This window comes from Solea solea, chromosome 20, assembly GCF_958295425.1.
Source record: "Solea solea chromosome 20, fSolSol10.1, whole genome shotgun sequence".
Taxonomy (NCBI): domain Eukaryota; kingdom Metazoa; phylum Chordata; class Actinopteri; order Pleuronectiformes; family Soleidae; genus Solea; species Solea solea.
In genome coordinates, this window is record NC_081153.1 from 10,267,073 (window position 1) to 10,283,596 (window position 16,524).

The following is a 16,524-nucleotide window of genomic DNA, read 5'->3' on the forward strand; positions in this document are numbered from 1 at the left end:
AGGCTAAGACGCATGGTAAGTAGACCAAAGGAGGGGACAAGCACCATTCTGATTGGATATGGACACTGATTTCGACAGGGAGACATGACACTTTATTTACACGTGGGATGAGGGGGAAAAAAGAGAAAAGGAGAGAATTGTTTTTTGAGATATAAGTCAAAATAGCTGAAGAAATAGCTGTATTTACACGCACGCACACATACAAATGTGTTTTTACATCTTAGGGAGGACACTTACCCTTACCCTAACCTTAAGCATCACAACTAACCTTAGTGCCTAACCTTAGCCTTAACTCCAACCCTAACCTAAACCCAATTATACGCTGAAAAAGCCCTTTAAAGTTGTGTCCTCCACAGGACAAAAGTACACACACACACACAAACACGCAGTATATGATCACAGAAGATCTGGAGCTTCTGCCAGTTTCATGCATATCACATCAAAAAAACTTGCAATGCAAAGCTGTGAATTCCACATGTCATGTTGCTTTGACATCTTCACAAACCAGGCACCAACGATGAGACGACTCTCTCTGTTCTGGAAATCTACTGTTGAAGTGCCAAAGAAATGTGATTGACGGGCAATTCTTCGCTGACCCAGTGCTACAAAATACACACACCAAGAACTCTATCACCTCATGTTCCAACCAATAGAGGATGAATATATATATATATATATTTTTTTTTAGTCCTACGCACATTAATTTTTAATGAAATGATATGTCACTAGAACGTTGTTGTTTCTCTTTCTCCTCAGAGACTCTCTGTGACGACTCTCTGCAGCACAGTGATGTTCAGTGATGCTCGGCACAGCCCATGTTTGATCCTTCATTTTACATTGAATGCAATGAATGAGGCCTAAAATTCCTCATGGACACGGTGAAGGCTGCTAATCATTGAGGCAAGCTTTAGTTTTGAAACTTTAATTACCTATTATTAAGACGCCACGCCATGCCATGCAGCCATGGAGTGACAGGCTAATGTCTGCTTGCATCCTCACAATAACAATGCGAGCATCTCAAACAATGCTGACTACATTTGTCCCTTAGCACCTGAGGCATATTGGGATTCCACTTGGTTTGTTGGTACTTTTTTTACGGAATAACTGACATTTTTGACCTATGATGGTTGGAGTTTTAGTACAGGTATCAGTAAAGTTAGCACAGTTTTGTTTCCTGATGTGTTGGAATAATATATTAATATGGTAACATGGTAATATGGAAAGCGACAAAATGACACAAACCCTTGTGCCAATCTATGTGGTTCATGTTGACATGGATGAGGAAACTTGAAAATGGTGCTTCCCAACCTCAGTTTCCCCTGAGTTGAGAAATATCTTCCTTCTTTTCTTTGTTTCTTTGCGAGTGGGTCTAAAAAGTGTGGAATTAGCATAGCAGTTTCAAGGCTCGGACCAAGTGTCACTGGTGTGTACGTAACAAAACAAAAAAAAAAGCATAACGATATTTCTCGACTCAGGGGAAACTGAGGTTGGGCAGCAAATTGGTGAAGTATTCCATTAAGGGAGTAAACAGATTCATGGGGATTGATCCTCCTGGGGGATCATGAAGAAAGATCTGTGCAAATTTTAGGGGGCAATCCATCCAACAATACATGTAACATTTGACTTGGATGTGTGAATATCTGAAACGCTGCTGGTGCTTTAAGCAAAGTCAGGGGATTTGCCAAAGTCACTACTATTTATTCTGTGGACATCTGTACCAATTGCCATGACAATGCAGGCGTAGGTGCTTCATTTAAAAACCACAAATGTGTTAGTTCATGACGCGGAGCTACAGAAAAATTCAAGTCTGTAGATTCATGCGCTGGAGTGCTCAAATGCTCAAAGATTCAGTGAGAATCCAGTTGATCACTGCTGAGATATTTCAGTCTGCACTGAGGTGATGAATTGAGTGACCAGCCATTAGGTGGCTCCAAACATGACAAAGAGTTATTTATTGCACTTCCTTGGAAGCATATAGAGAGATTGAGTGAAGTGTTTTTACTTGTTTTTCTACAGGTGACGGTTGCTGATGGTTGTTTGTCATTTCACAAAGCAGGAACATATTGATTTAATAATAATAATAATGCCTGCAGCACTTATTGAAGAAATCACAAACATGAGTATGACATGTTGGCTGTAAGTATTTTTTCTACCCAAGGACTAGTGATGGGACTATATACGTTATTATCGCTTATCGGTATTAAACGCACTGACAGTAAATTAATCGTGGTGAATTTCCATTATCGGTTTAATCGGAAACATCCATATTTCATATTTAACTCACCAGCATACAGTGCTAGTGATCTATTTCTTCATGTGCCTATGTCTCCGACCTCCGTAAGAGTAGACACAAGGCTGCACCTGTTTAAGAATCTAAAAAAATGACATAAACTTTTAAAAACGTCCCATGCCTAATAAGGACGCATCTGCCTTTATAATTTGTCTACCTTCTGAAAACTCCCAAAGTTCTGTCATCACCAAACTAGTAATACCGTGTTCCGACTCATCTTTGAATGAAAGTTTCCCCGTTCCGCTTTCATCACGGCATAATTGAGTTATTTGATGTATAAACGGAACTAATTTTGTCGCCAAATACAACGGTGCATATTAAAGCGGGTCCTGCAGTGAGGGGACTGATTGAAGTTGAGGCTCGGCAATTAGTTTCATTGATAACTGGGAGAACACGCTGAACACAGGACGGCATAACACATCTCATGAATGGAAACGGTTCCTTTACTCTCTGTCGGCCTGGATCTCACATCCCGCTCCGCTGTTCATCTACGGACGGAATGACCAAAGAAAAGAGCAAGAAGCTGATCTGTCAGGATGATTCACTATCAATTTAGCAGGCTTTATAGAAAGCTTTGTCCTGTGCTGCAGACTATAACCTGGCCTCCTCCTAAATCGTCTAATAATCTACATATTGACACATATAATGCGTCTTCTGTGCTGATTGGGAACATCTGTGTCAAGATGACTTCTCTGCAAACACTTCAATTTGACTGATGGTCGTGTCGGTAAATGATTATTATCGTGGCCAGTGGCAGCTGAATGGGTAGAGACTATGTTATGAGAGTGTGATAAGATAAGCATTTAATGTGTGTTATCCTGCATTAAACATGAATAAAGTGCTTTTTTTTTTTAACAATCAATCACAGCTTCAATTTCTCTCTGTGTAATCTGAATTATAGCGACATTATGCAATTGTTCAGGTTCTCACTATATGCACATATCTGCCTGGTGATTCTAGAACTTTGTAATAATCCAAAAAACATCCAAGATGTGATCTTTGCTGCAAGAGTGTGCATCACAATGTTTCCTACATCCGATTTTTACTTTCATACTACAGTTCAGAGAGTTCATACACAGTCAACACAGCTCAAAGTGATAATCTAACTACAATAAACTGTGCAATTTTTAATTCAAGTGGAGCATGAACTTCTCATTTTGATTTACTTAAGTAGATGTAACAAGGCCATTTAAAATAACTAAGAAGTAGTGGCAACAACATGTACTGAAACATACACTCATCATTAAAAGTTGCTCTGTCAGTGTATATTATGTTGAATTTGTGTTACTAATGCATTAACCACAAAGCACAGAAATCATTTATAACAGCTTATTATACCGCAGTGATTATATTTGGGATATATCATTTAGTATTATTGAATCGATGTATGGATTTGATATCTATCTTATCTGAAGATAAAGCATTAGAAAGGATCTTATCTTTTAGTCCTTGCCTTACGCTATGTTGTCAAGTTTATGTGTAAATGTGTATAAAATTGAAAATACAATAGTCTTACATTTGCAACATCACAAGTGAATAAAACAGCAAAATAACTCAATTGTTTTGTTTACTCCATTAAATAATTCCTTAAACTCAGCCAAATGTTTGCACTTGCTGTTCATTTAGCATCAAGACATGACACATGGCCTATTAGAATGTAAGATGTTGCCATGGCAACAGGCTGCCAGTTTGAACAAATCGTTGTCGAGTGACTAATGGAAGTAAACACATCGACTGTACAAACTTCTCTTGAAGTCTTCATGAATCCATATACAGTATGAGCTTCTTTGGAAATAAGGTGACTGGCGTCACTGCGTGGCAGCACGGGGAATTACACGTGTCGCAGTTGCGTCGTCATTACCTGCTCACGTGCTGACGTCAAATATAAGTGACGACGAAAATACAGACTATTCATGACTGAAATTCATTTATTTAACCAGTCAGCGCCCAGACTATGATTAAAAGTTATTAAATGTCATTAAAAAAAAAACACAAAACGTGACATTTCAGACCACCTCTCTTTTCTCACTTCACTAAACATGATTATTCGCCCAATAACCTTTAAATAACCCACGCAATTAATGCAAAAAATGAACTTGCCATTAAACAAAAGTGAAGATCAAGTCGGCAGCAAACACTTTAACTTCATCCATCCCATTTCCTGGCCCTGTTTCCTGAGGGAGGGCCACTACAGCGGGCATGGGAAAGTTCGCCCCTCTTCTTTTTTTTTTCCGACTATAACGATTCATTTCAAAGAGGCTGTTCACGGAGAGCACCGCTGTCGAGGCTTTCCACTGAGAGGAAGACACACTCGGACGAAAAGGAAAAAGGGGAGAAGAGGGAGCTGATCCCAGTGAACCTGAGAGGAGACAACACAAGCTTCACGAGAGAGAAAGGTGAGGCGTCTGTTCAATAATGATGGAAGATGAGTGTTGTCCAAGTGACAAAAAACTCGTAAATGTAAAATGAATACAGGGACAAAGTCATATCTGATATGTCCTTTTAATTCCCTAGTGTGTTTTGTACAATTCTTAAATCCTATCAAACTTCTTTATTGTTGTTTTCCTTATTTATCAATGAAGTGCATTGTAATGTAGGGACTTTAAATTTCAAAAAGTTTTATATCAGCCTTGATTAAAAAAACATAGCCATTTATTTCCCTTTTTGTTCCCATATGAATCAATTAAATCAATATAATAAGAAGAAAGTATAAGAAGTAAACCTGTAAATACTCATAATGACATTAAAGTGATCTCATTATAAAAGTAGTAGACCCTTCACTAATTCTGTTCAAACTCTGTGGTTGTGACACTTCCAGTGATTTATTGCGTTCATGGAAATTCCTATACTTATTGTGTTATGTAATTGTTATTTTTGTGCTACTGATTTGTTTTTCTATAATAACGCTTGCGTTTTGTGACTTCTGGGGGCCTCAATTCACTGACATTTATTGTCTTAATCCTGTCAGTATTTTCATAATTAGGGAAAGTTTGTGTGTGTTTTTTTTCTCCCGGAGAGGGGAGAAATAACAAAAAAACAGATATAGTCTAAATAACCAGTCAAATGTCACAAAGCAGTGTCACAACTCCCCCACACAGGATGTTTATCCAGATGCATGTGTGTGTGTGTGTGTGTGTGTGTGTGTGTGTGTATACTTCCCGACAACTGTCATTTTATCTTGACCCATTTCCAAACAAATTCACCTCAATATATCACTACAACACAACTGTCTTATGAAAATACTCACTTTTTGGAGTTTGTCTTTGCTTTAATGCATTTTTATTTTATTTTAAACCAATTCTTGTAAATGTTCAAGCATCCTCTTTGACACTTTTAACCCAGCCTGGCTGTAAAGAGTGAAACTGTTTTATAGGAGTGTTTCCACTCGTATTAAGTACCTTTTTTAACACCATGTGGTTTTGTTTGACTTTGTTTGAATGTGCGTGTTTGGGGAGGAGCTTGTGTTTCACACGTCTGCTGATGAGAAAGTTGGAGCCCTCCCGAACAACCGTGTGAGGTCATGGAAACTTAATAGCGCCTACAGTTACATGCACATGTTCCTTAAATTTAAATACACCATTACAGTATAATGATGTTGTATAAGCTGGAGCTCGTTTGTTGTTTTTTGGAGTAATGGAACACTTTTACGTTCGATGTGTGTTGATGAAAATCCTTGTAGATTACGTCAAGGAAGTCAAATATATAACTTTAAGTGATATAAATGAGTTATATAAATGCAAAGGTGGCCTGTATAACAGCTGTAGCTGGACCAGCGGGGTATAACAGTGTCTGTTTCAGTGGAATCAGACCTGACATTATTTTGTTTTACAAACAGATGCCTCACAATTTTTGTGAGTGAATGTGTGTTTTCCAAAATTAAGAAAAATCTTGTGATGAAAAGGAGATTAAAGAGATCATTCGATACACGGTTAGATTGACTTTTATTCTCCCTCAGGGTGAATAATCTGATTCTATCAGTGCAGATCTACACTCTTATGTCACTGTTATAAATGTCAATGTTCCGCCACGGCCTGCTGCAGAACCGCTTTTGAAGACTGAATACATGTTGTTGTGATTTAGTTCTTTTTTCTAAAAGTACACTGCCTTAGTGTCTTAAGTTTTGTTCAGTATCTGATTATCATTATACCACTTCTCAAAGCTGCAGTGCATCACTTTTAGTTTTGTTGTTATTATTCCGCATCTGTTTGCTCTTCATTCACAGAAACAATGTAACATTGACTGTACGCCACATAGTCATCTGAAAACTGGTTCTGTCAAGCAATACTATCAGACCTGACCGAGGGAGCACTTGAAACACTGCTATATCGAGAAACATAGAAAGACTCATGTGGATAAGAGACTAGGAGACAATTTTGTCACGTACATTAGTTTGGTCAGCTCGAAAATCACGACTATCACTAAACTAAACTAAACTAACATTCTCCGACTGTACCTCATAGGAGCAGAGGATGTCCAGAGCTGACTGGTCCTTCCTGGAGCACCTGCTGGAGGAGGGCCAAGAATATTCAATAGGCATTGGCCGCATCTGGCTCACCGTCCTCTTCCTGTTCCGCATGCTGGTACTGGGAGCCGCTGCAGAATCTGCCTGGGACGACGAGCAAGCCGACTTTGTCTGCAACACAAAACAACCGGGCTGCACGTCTGTTTGCTACGACAAAGCCTTCCCCATTTCCCACTTTCGCTATTTTGTCCTCCAAGTCATATTTGTGTCCACGCCAACCATCTTCTATTTCGGATATGTGGCTATAAGGGCCAGGAATGACACGGCAAAGGAGGAGGAGGAGGAGAAGAAGGAGGAAGTCGGAGGCCGGCGAGGAACAATTGTAATAGAGGGGGGCAAGAAGAATGTGACGAGAGACAATGCAGAGGGTAAGGAGAAAAAGGAGGATGTGGGGAAAGATAGAAGAGCTTTCAAGGTTCCCTCTCAGGCTCCTAAACTAAAGGGCAGGCTGCTGTGTGCGTATGCATTCAGCATCTTGCTAAAAGTCCTCCTAGAAGCTGGCTTCCTTGTTGGGCTTTGGATTCTTTATGGTGGCTTCATTATGGCAGCAAAATTTGAGTGCACAAGGTCCCCATGTCCTTACACGGTGGACTGTTTTGTCTCTCGGCCCACGGAGAAGACAATCTTCACCATCTACACTCAGGCGATCGCTGCCATATCCCTGCTCCTCAACCTCATCGAGCTTCTCCACCTCCTCCAGCTTGCCATTACCCACCATCTTGAGAAGCGATACTGCACCCCAGAGCAGGTCTACCTACCTCAGTCTGAGCAGGTACCAGCCGGGCAAAAGACTCCCGAAATTCCGACAGAGGGGTCGCGGGCTTACAACGCCAGGGGGCACGTTAACCACCAACTGCAGGGTGAAGCTACGTGCTACTCCAACCCCAGTGAGAGCTATAGGGATCTACCAATAGAGGTGAACTGGGGACCAGAGGAAACTGGGAGTGACCTGCTTCCTAGTTATCTGAACTGCATGGGGGCAATGCGGACATCACATTCCCCAAGAATCCATTATAAAAAACAAACCCATCACCTTGATAAAAAGAGTAAGAGCCATAAGGGGCACTCGAAGCAGAAGCATTATGTCTGATGCAGTCAGATGGGGTGATGTATTCTTCCCGTCTATGAAAGCTTTTCTTCTTTTGATTGTACTTATAAATACTACCCTGCATATGACACTTGAGTGCCAGGAGTGCAGGGCAAGAGTTTGAATAAGGGAGAAAATGAACAACTATTGCACTGTGAACCCGATGCCTCAGAGGCAGGTAGACATTCAAAGAAAGATTTAGCAGATAAATGGACCCATTCAAGACGGAACGTTCTGAGAACACTCCTCAAGGCAAAGAAAATGAGACTCCACTGTAAGAGATTACAGTCATAAGATGCCTTCATGTTGCACTTAATGACTTTCAGGGCTTAATGTGACAGTGGAAAAACACTGCAGTGGGGGTTCTGTGGAAACCCTGCGTGTGTGTATGAAGGGGAATTCAGTAGAACCAGATTCAAGCATATTCCTCCGAGATTTGCACTGTAACCCATGGTGCTGTTTGAAGCCTCCTCTTCTCCCCATAGCTCTGTTCACGCTGTGGAATGTACTGGACTCTGGGTCCCGCTCCCCTCCCAAGAGGATCATGGCTGTGTGGATGCAGGCACGCATGCATGCACACACACGTGATGTACTTTCACCCCTTTCACCCAGAGCGTTTTGGTCACTGGAGATGGGGATAAGGACTGGGAAGGACAGGAAGAAGAGAAGGAAGAGCTCAACCATGGGAATTCTGGGACTGTACACAACTTATCATTTCCCGTATACATAGTGTTTTATTTATGAATAAAGAGGGAGTGAGAGAACCACTGCATACGTCGTCACATGAGCTGAATAATGAAGTGAAGGAAAGCATCCATCATATAAAAAAAGCAAGCCTTTTTTGTGAGCTGACAGTGAGAGACATGAAAAATGCATATGTGTATGCACAATGAATGGACTGTAAGAGGTACAGAAAATGTTCGACGAGTGGAACTATGTAAAAACCATATTTAATATTTCAGATATTGTGAAACAACAGTACTGTTCATATTTATTATTTTGAATAAAATAATGTTTCAACGATGGCACTGTCCATTTGTCAAATAAATATCACGTCATTTACAAATGATCTAATTTTGTAATCCAAAATCAGCATTTTATTAAAAAAGCCTCCATATGATGAAGACTGTGGTTATGGTCTATGGTTTTATTTCTATGGTTCTTTCTTAATACTGGAACGAGATTTCCATAGGGAAAATATTTCCACTATCCAAATACTGTCACAATAGGGAAGCAATAAATCACTCAAGTGCTTTGGGAATAATTGAAAGGTCAAGATGTGGAGAAGTGGGTGAGCTTTACAGGTTATTACATGCATTACCTCCTGAAGGGAAACGATGGTTGTCTTTAAACCCACAGCTCAGGTGGAATTAAAGGAAGGCATCAATTATATGACCCCTTAAAGTTCACACAAGGTGGAGCCGCTCTGTGTGCGCTCCATGCTATATCTTCTGTACAGATGAAATCCAGCACTCATTCCCAGCAATTTACTGAACTGTCTCCATGACGATAAGCAGTTATCTACAGCAGGAAAGAGGGTTTATGGGAAATGTAAGTGGGGCAGATTCTCATAAAACACACATCTTGAACGATTCCCGTAAAAAAAGGCAGCTTAAAGATAGACATTTTAAAGAATGCGATGTTTTCTTCCTTTGTAGCACCTTTTTTTTATCTAAATGCTTTATGATTTAACAATTGGAAGACTATCTCAGAAGTGGAATGTGTTTTTACTGCAGGTAGCCTCTGCCCGTGTCTAGGATAAATTGGCAGATATAGTGTTGAGAGAACAATCACAAAAGGAGTCGGCTGAAGCTGCCCAGTTCAATGCCTGTTCACGAGAACTTGGCTGGCACTCCCATCTTGTAAACTCAGGCCAAGTGGGTGGGAGCTTGATGCTTGTGGGCTTGCGTGTATGTGTCCATGCGACTTGTAGTGCATGTGTTTTCCTAAAAAATAAAATAAATAAATAAATAAATAAAAAGCCATGGGGTGACAGAACAGATTGCACATGATGACCCCATATCAGCCCTCTGCTGCCAACCAAAGCCAGCAGTGCCTTTTGCATCCATCTTCCTCAAAGCTGATGGAGCAGGAGAGGCCCTGAGCACTGTTCTATTCTCTGCACAGAGTAAACTCTCACCTCCCGGTGCTTCAAGGGAAACAAATATAAACCTTCAGAATGAAAACAACAGTGAGTGCCTGCACCAACAGTAATCTTTCCTCCGGAGTCCTTTCCCAGCAAGTGCAAACATAATATAAGTGTGGTATTTAGCTAAATATGTCTTCATCGGGACAATAGAAGATGAATCAAATGTTATTACATTCATTAGTTCACATTTTGGACAATCGAATAACAATGCTTTGGGAAGACATTTAAAAAAAAAAAGGCAGATAGAGGAAATGCGTATTAAAATCAAGCTGTGCTAATAAGACGAATCCCAATATGTGCCACGGGTCATTTCTGGAATCTGATGCCATTCTGACCTTGTTTCCTCACATTGTCGTCAGTGCTGATGCATATCCTCACTCTGTTGGTATGCCGATGGCACACACAGGGCACCCCCCAACACGATATGGCAAAGAATCACAAAGAAGGGAAAGAAATACCAGCTGGCAATGCAACTTAAATTCTGTAAAGACATGGAAGTAATAATATGTATCTTGATCAAAATAAGTACTTTCTAGTAGCAGCTGCAATCACAACTCCATACACTCGAGATGTCAACTGCACAAAACTCAGGCTTTCATGCACAAGATAATATTGTCATTAACATCTCTTTATTTAGGATGAAATAGGAAATAAGGCATCTTGCAGAGCAAAGATATGTTTATGCTATAGCTTGTGTGTGTGTGTGTGTGTGTGTGTGAAATGTGTCAACTCCCTTTGTTTCTCCCAATAAACACACGCAATACTGACACACAACTTTCACTGCATCCATAACAATGTCACGACCAAGCAGCCGGTACTTAAATTTGGGGATTTGAGTAACTCAAACAACTAAATAAATCGCTTTGAGCAGTTCCTAAATTTAAACTATGGACAGGAAGTGAGTCTAAATCTGTTTCCTTCTACAGCATTGTTCCTCCCCAGTGATTGGTCGCTGGCGATTGTTCACCCTCACAATGAGGCTGCAGTGGGCATTGTTGCATTGTTTTGTTTTTTTGTCCAGGCTGCCTTGTGTTTTGTAGCCCTAATGTCATGGCTGTCTCATCAAAGGCCAGTAAAGGATGAGGGGAAGTGGGCAAAAAGCGCCTGCTGAACGGTTGGAGTCATTTAAGTGTGCGGGTACCATTTATAGTATCGCAGAGAGTTCGGCCTGTGTGGAGTGTGATAACTGTGATAAGAGTGTGTGTGTGTGGGGGGGAGTAAAGGTCAATAAGAATATTTTAGTTTTGGGGTGTTTTCCAAGTTACTCAAAGACACTTTAGGTATGAAGCTTAAACAATACAATAAAACCATGGACAAGCATGTCATTTAAAATAAAATCTTAGATGAATTTTGAATCACAGAGAATTGATTTGAAGGAGAAGGTCCTGTCACCTCAGGTTGGGGATTTGGTCCTAATTGGCGGCAAGGAGATGGGTTAGTGTCAAGGTTAATTTCAACTTCAGGGTTTGACATGCTGTGCTTTCAGACATGGTCTTTGCATACATTGGTTGTAACAATGTTTTTTGAGTTACTGGAATTTGTAGAAAGGGTTGTACATGACAATTCTGTAGAACAGCAGGTTATGAAACACATAGACCAGCCCATCTGGCAACAACAACTCTGCTATGTTCAAAGTTACTAACGTGACCTATTCTGATGCTTATGTCGAGTCTGTGTGTAGGTTTGATAAGGTTCTGGATTCTGTGTACTGAGTGTGCTGTTTAATAAAGGGAAGTGGTGCCCTTCCAAAAATGCAGACGGCTCTATTGTTTCTGCAGCAGAGCAAACGCCGTCTCCGGCCTGTCCACTCAGGATATTCGATGTACCTCCTTAAAAAAAAAATAGCCAGCATCACCCCACACCCATCATCCCCATCATCCAGCAAAAACAATGGAAGTCCTCCCAACTCCCTACTCTTTTCCCATGATCCTCAGAGTTTGGTTCCCACAGTACTGTCCAGTTCGAGGAGTCCGGGCCATTGTTAAGGCTCCTGATCTGTCCTATGATTGTTCCCAGAAGACACACATACACCTTTCACACACACACACACACACACACCTCACCCCCACCTCCTCTTCCTCACTAGTTTCAAATGGAAACTTCCACCAGATTGAAGTAATCACCACTCTTCACATGCTCGACAGGGGTCACTGGAGTGGAGCGTGTCATTCCACTGATAGCAAAGTTTGAGAGCCAGCTGATGATCGCTGATAGCCCAGCAGCATTTACCCGTCTGGTGCCAATGTAAATCTGGATCTCATAATGTTTCCCCATTTCACTGGCAGGCAAGGAAACATAGCAGAACAGATACTGGCATCCTGGAAAAGTTATCGTTTATTAGAAGAGCTCTGGCCCTTTCTGTTTCATTATTAACACAACAAAATATGGCCTTGCTAAAAGCGATAGTGTTCATGTTTTCTGATTCAGTGTTGTTTACAACACCAATAACCTAACCATCAACACTGACATAATCTAGAATGCAGGGTACTTCATGTGGAATAAAAGTACTTATCCACATATCCAAGCAATATGAAATTGTTTTAATCACAACGATATACAGTTTTTCCACAGGTAAAAGATCTATGATAGACCAGCATAAATACCTGTGACGTCACTGAAGAGATTGCGAGACAAGAGAGACAGCTGCCCTTAAAAGGAGAAACAAAACATTAGCCACATGTTGTTCTACTGATGTGTTCAAGGGGAATGTTTTCATTCAGCTAAGTTGCTGTGGGTATGACACTTTGGTGGCTTGATTCATGTCAAACACTGTACCCAGTGAGCCATTCTACAAATATAGATTTACTAATCAAAGACTAACACTATTACCAGGACAGACATGAAGGAAACTTGAAGGTCATTATTATTGGAGTGAATGCAGTTACACTGCAAGTAATATTTTTTATAATAAAGCAGGTTTAGTTGCTAAGAAAACAGTGCTAGAAAAACATATTTGGCTTATCTTTGAATGGCTTTGGCTTAATCGTAATAATAATCTTAACATATATAGATTATATATACATATATACGTACATCCATCTTCTACAACTTTATTCTCCACAGAAAGGTCATGGGGGGAGATATGCCAACCTCAGCTGACATAGGGCATACAGTTTGCTAGTCCATCACAGGGTAGCGACAAACAACAATTCACTCTCACACCTATGGTCAATTCAGAGCGTCCAATTTACCATATCCCCATATTGCATGTTTTCTGACTATGGGAGGAAGCTGGAGAACCTGCAGTAAATCCACGCACACAGGGGGAGTACATGCAAACTCCATACATAAAACTCCAGAAATGCCCTTGGGTTTGATTACAGTTCAAGCAACAAATTATGATGGTTAATTTTTAGCCATTTCTCATCTAATATCTTCAAGCAATAGTGGTTCAGAAGCAGGACAACGTGCACTTTTTTTGGAAAATAAATAAAATTTAAAAAACACCTCAGGGTTTGCCATTTAATCTTAACCATTAGGGACTTTACACCAGATTTTAAAAAAGAAAAGAAAAAAGATAGTCACAGTCAAGTCAGCTCAAGTGTTTCACATCTGAAAAACATTTTTATCTAATTTATTAATTGTACTTTCTTTTTATTATACTTTACGACTTTGTGTTACCTCAGTCATACGTGTGCCACAGGTCAAACTTGAAAAGGTCAATAGGTGGGTAATTTGTCCATTCATCGTTGCTTTGTCTGCAGTGTTCCCTCAAAGGTAATTTCCTTCACAGAATTGAATGAGCGGAGTCACTATTTCCTTCCTTTGCATTTGATATCACTTCATGTCCTTGACAGCATTGTTATATGTTATCAAGGAGGATTAGATTCATATTCAGACCTGAACAATGCTCTTGAAACTCAAATGACAAAAAAAATTAAAACTAGGACAATACCTGACATCAACTAAATGGTCAACCAGACACACAATTTAAGGAAAAGTTAACAAATTTATTTTCGCCTCCATCAATTACACACACAATTTAAAACGTTGGGTTGCACAATCCTGACTGCTAAAATGAAAGTATTGTATAAATGGACTAAGCAGCTTAAACTTCCTGAGAGACCTCCCACACTGCTGGATTGTTAAGTCACATATACAATCAAAAGGTTACAACAAAGCCCCATCGTTCGTCCTCCACTTTTATGTTCACAATCAGATGTTCAGTCTCCAATAGAAAGAAAAGATTAAAGGAGAAAGACCAGTGTGAGACGGCCCTGCAACATGAAAATCATTTGTATGTAAGACCTGACATTTCTGTGATTAAGAAACAAAGTCACAATAAATTATGGCAGTGGCTGAATAAAGTGGACAATTGTCCCTCTTTTCCTCAAGCTGGACAACAAATGGATAACAGAGTTACAACTTGTACACAGTTTAAAGCCAGAACACCCAAAACTTATATGGTTTAAGGTGTTTTATTTACAGTAACTTGCTTTAATTATCGATCAGTGCACGTACGGGCATGTGCGACATCAAACGAAAGGCCAGAGATTCCCATATAACATGTACATGGTATACTTGCCGTCTTACTACATCCCCCATTGTTCTCGAAAGTGTCTGACATAACAGAGTCCAGCTGAAGATGTTTGATGGCCACCAGTGTGGAAAAACATGGCTGAGTTGGATTGGGACATTGTGTTTTTGCCCTGTGCCTCACCCATTTTTCTCCCAGTGCAACATCCTACTGCTGAGAAAAGGGCAAACGCGAGTCTTTACCCCAGCAAAGGTTAGCTCTTTTCAGGTCGGTTCCTGTCCAGAGCTGCTTTAGGTGTAAATTCAAGTTTCTCTTTGAGGCTAAGCACCTTTGTGCTGTCCATACCGACTTGTTCCTGAAGCTTCCTTTCTTCCCTGAGCTCTAAGACGCTCTTCTCCTCTTCCCCCCGATGTTTTGGGGTCCCTCTGATGAACCACTCCAGGTGGTAGCCCACGGCTCCGACTACAAAGGCAACAGGAAAGGTGACATAAGGAGCATAGGTCCGCATTGCGGTCCACACTATAGGCCACATGACTGCGCAGCAGTCCCAACTGCATCATTGAGGAAAACAGAATAAAAAATTTTGATTAATTTTAGCACAATAAATCATTACAGTACTATAATAATGATTAAAAAAAATTAACCAAATTACAGACAGGTTACCTAACTAGTTCAGATTAAAAATGTGATGATTTCTTCTGTAATGGCTCCCCCTTGTGCTTTTTCTGACAGTAACACCAAATTGTTTTTGCTACAGCAAACATGAATGTAATTGAATTCAGTTTGTCTTATCAGCCTAATAAAAGAACATGCCATTAAAAAAAACAAAACCAAATCACACCGTATACAGGCATTACACCACAAGGGGTTGAGGAAATAATTGGAAACGTGTTGCCCCACTGTTCATTCTCAGTGAACCGTCTGTCCTTGCACTGTCCTTCACACAGCGCTGGCATAGAAAATAAACAAATGGCGAAACGGAGAAATAAAGTCTAAATGCACAAAGAAAATTGAGACACTTTCCCAAACGTAAATGGATAAAAGCATCGACTCATGTTCGCATTCCTTCACGTTATACCAACATTGAGTATTACGTTGTCGTGGAACGGTCTCGTGTTTATCACGTACAAAAGTTACAGCTTCAAAAAGCTGTAACTTCGAAAACTTCCCGTTGTTCAGACGTAACATGCATGCCGAATTGAATAACGGCAATTCAAGATTCGCAAAAGTATTCATTCGTGTTAGAGAACGCATCGATTACTTTGTACACGGGCAGGAAAAACTAAATCGTCAAGTTCCTTACGGGGTTTGGCGTGGGGCAGGTCCAAACGTTCACCTCACGAGGAAACTACTTGGTGCAAGGCTTCAACGCATTTCACGCGTTATTCATGAAACAGAAGGTTCTTGCTTAACACAAGTATTATAGGACTATTGAAAAATATTAAATATCTCGGAGTTACAAAGTCATTCAATCACATTGCTAGTAACCGGCAGGCTAACTTAAGCTATATTAATGGCAAATGTTAGTGTTAAGAGCCGAGGAGTATCTGCTGCTTTTACTTAAAAACAAGAGTCTGAGTGTGTGTGTATGACTCCGTGTGTTTAAATGAACATTAACCTGAATTCGTATCATTTGTCTTCACTCACCTTTAGCACGTTGATTTTCCAGCTGCGGCAGTGGAAGATACGCAACTTCCGGTCTTCCTGCCTTTTTTTTCATTGGTTGTTGAGTCGTGTGCTGTAACCAAGAAGGTTTTCAGCAACGTTTCCCTCAGTGTTTCAGCGCCGCCTGCTGATTGAAAAGCTGTACTACAAGTCCACTTTCTGTCTCACCAAAGTGAATAAACAATACATGCTACTATCATTGCTGGTGCTGACAGTTGATGGTGCCAGAAAACCTTAACATCTTAGGAAGCTCCCTTTTAAAATAAAACACAGCGGTGTTTGTCCTCCCCTAAAGCAGTGACTGTGAGTCATAAAAATATAATATTTTTCTGTG

The 16,524-nt window shown here is 40.3% G+C and overlaps 2 protein-coding genes across 2 annotated transcripts; one reads left to right on the plus strand and one right to left on the minus strand.

The window, feature by feature from the left end:
* The first annotated feature begins 4,540 nt into the window (after window positions 1-4,540).
* On the plus strand, window positions 4,541-9,000 carry gja4 (gap junction protein alpha 4). The gene is made up of 2 exons (XM_058618513.1): window positions 4,541-4,686; window positions 6,751-9,000. The coding sequence occupies exon 2, from the start codon at window positions 6,760-6,762 to the stop codon at window positions 7,900-7,902; it is 1,143 nt and encodes a 380-aa protein (XP_058474496.1). The 5' UTR covers window positions 4,541-4,686; window positions 6,751-6,759; the 3' UTR covers window positions 7,903-9,000.
* Window positions 9,001-13,977: 4,977 nt separating this feature from the next.
* Window positions 13,978-16,261, minus strand: smim12 (small integral membrane protein 12). The gene is made up of 2 exons (XM_058618477.1): window positions 16,173-16,261; window positions 13,978-15,076 (listed from the first exon to the last, which is right to left on the minus strand). Exon 2 carries the CDS (start codon window positions 15,055-15,057, stop codon window positions 14,779-14,781), a length of 279 nt encoding a protein of 92 aa, XP_058474460.1. The 5' UTR covers window positions 15,058-15,076; window positions 16,173-16,261; the 3' UTR covers window positions 13,978-14,778.
* Window positions 16,262-16,524: the final 263 nt, after the last annotated feature.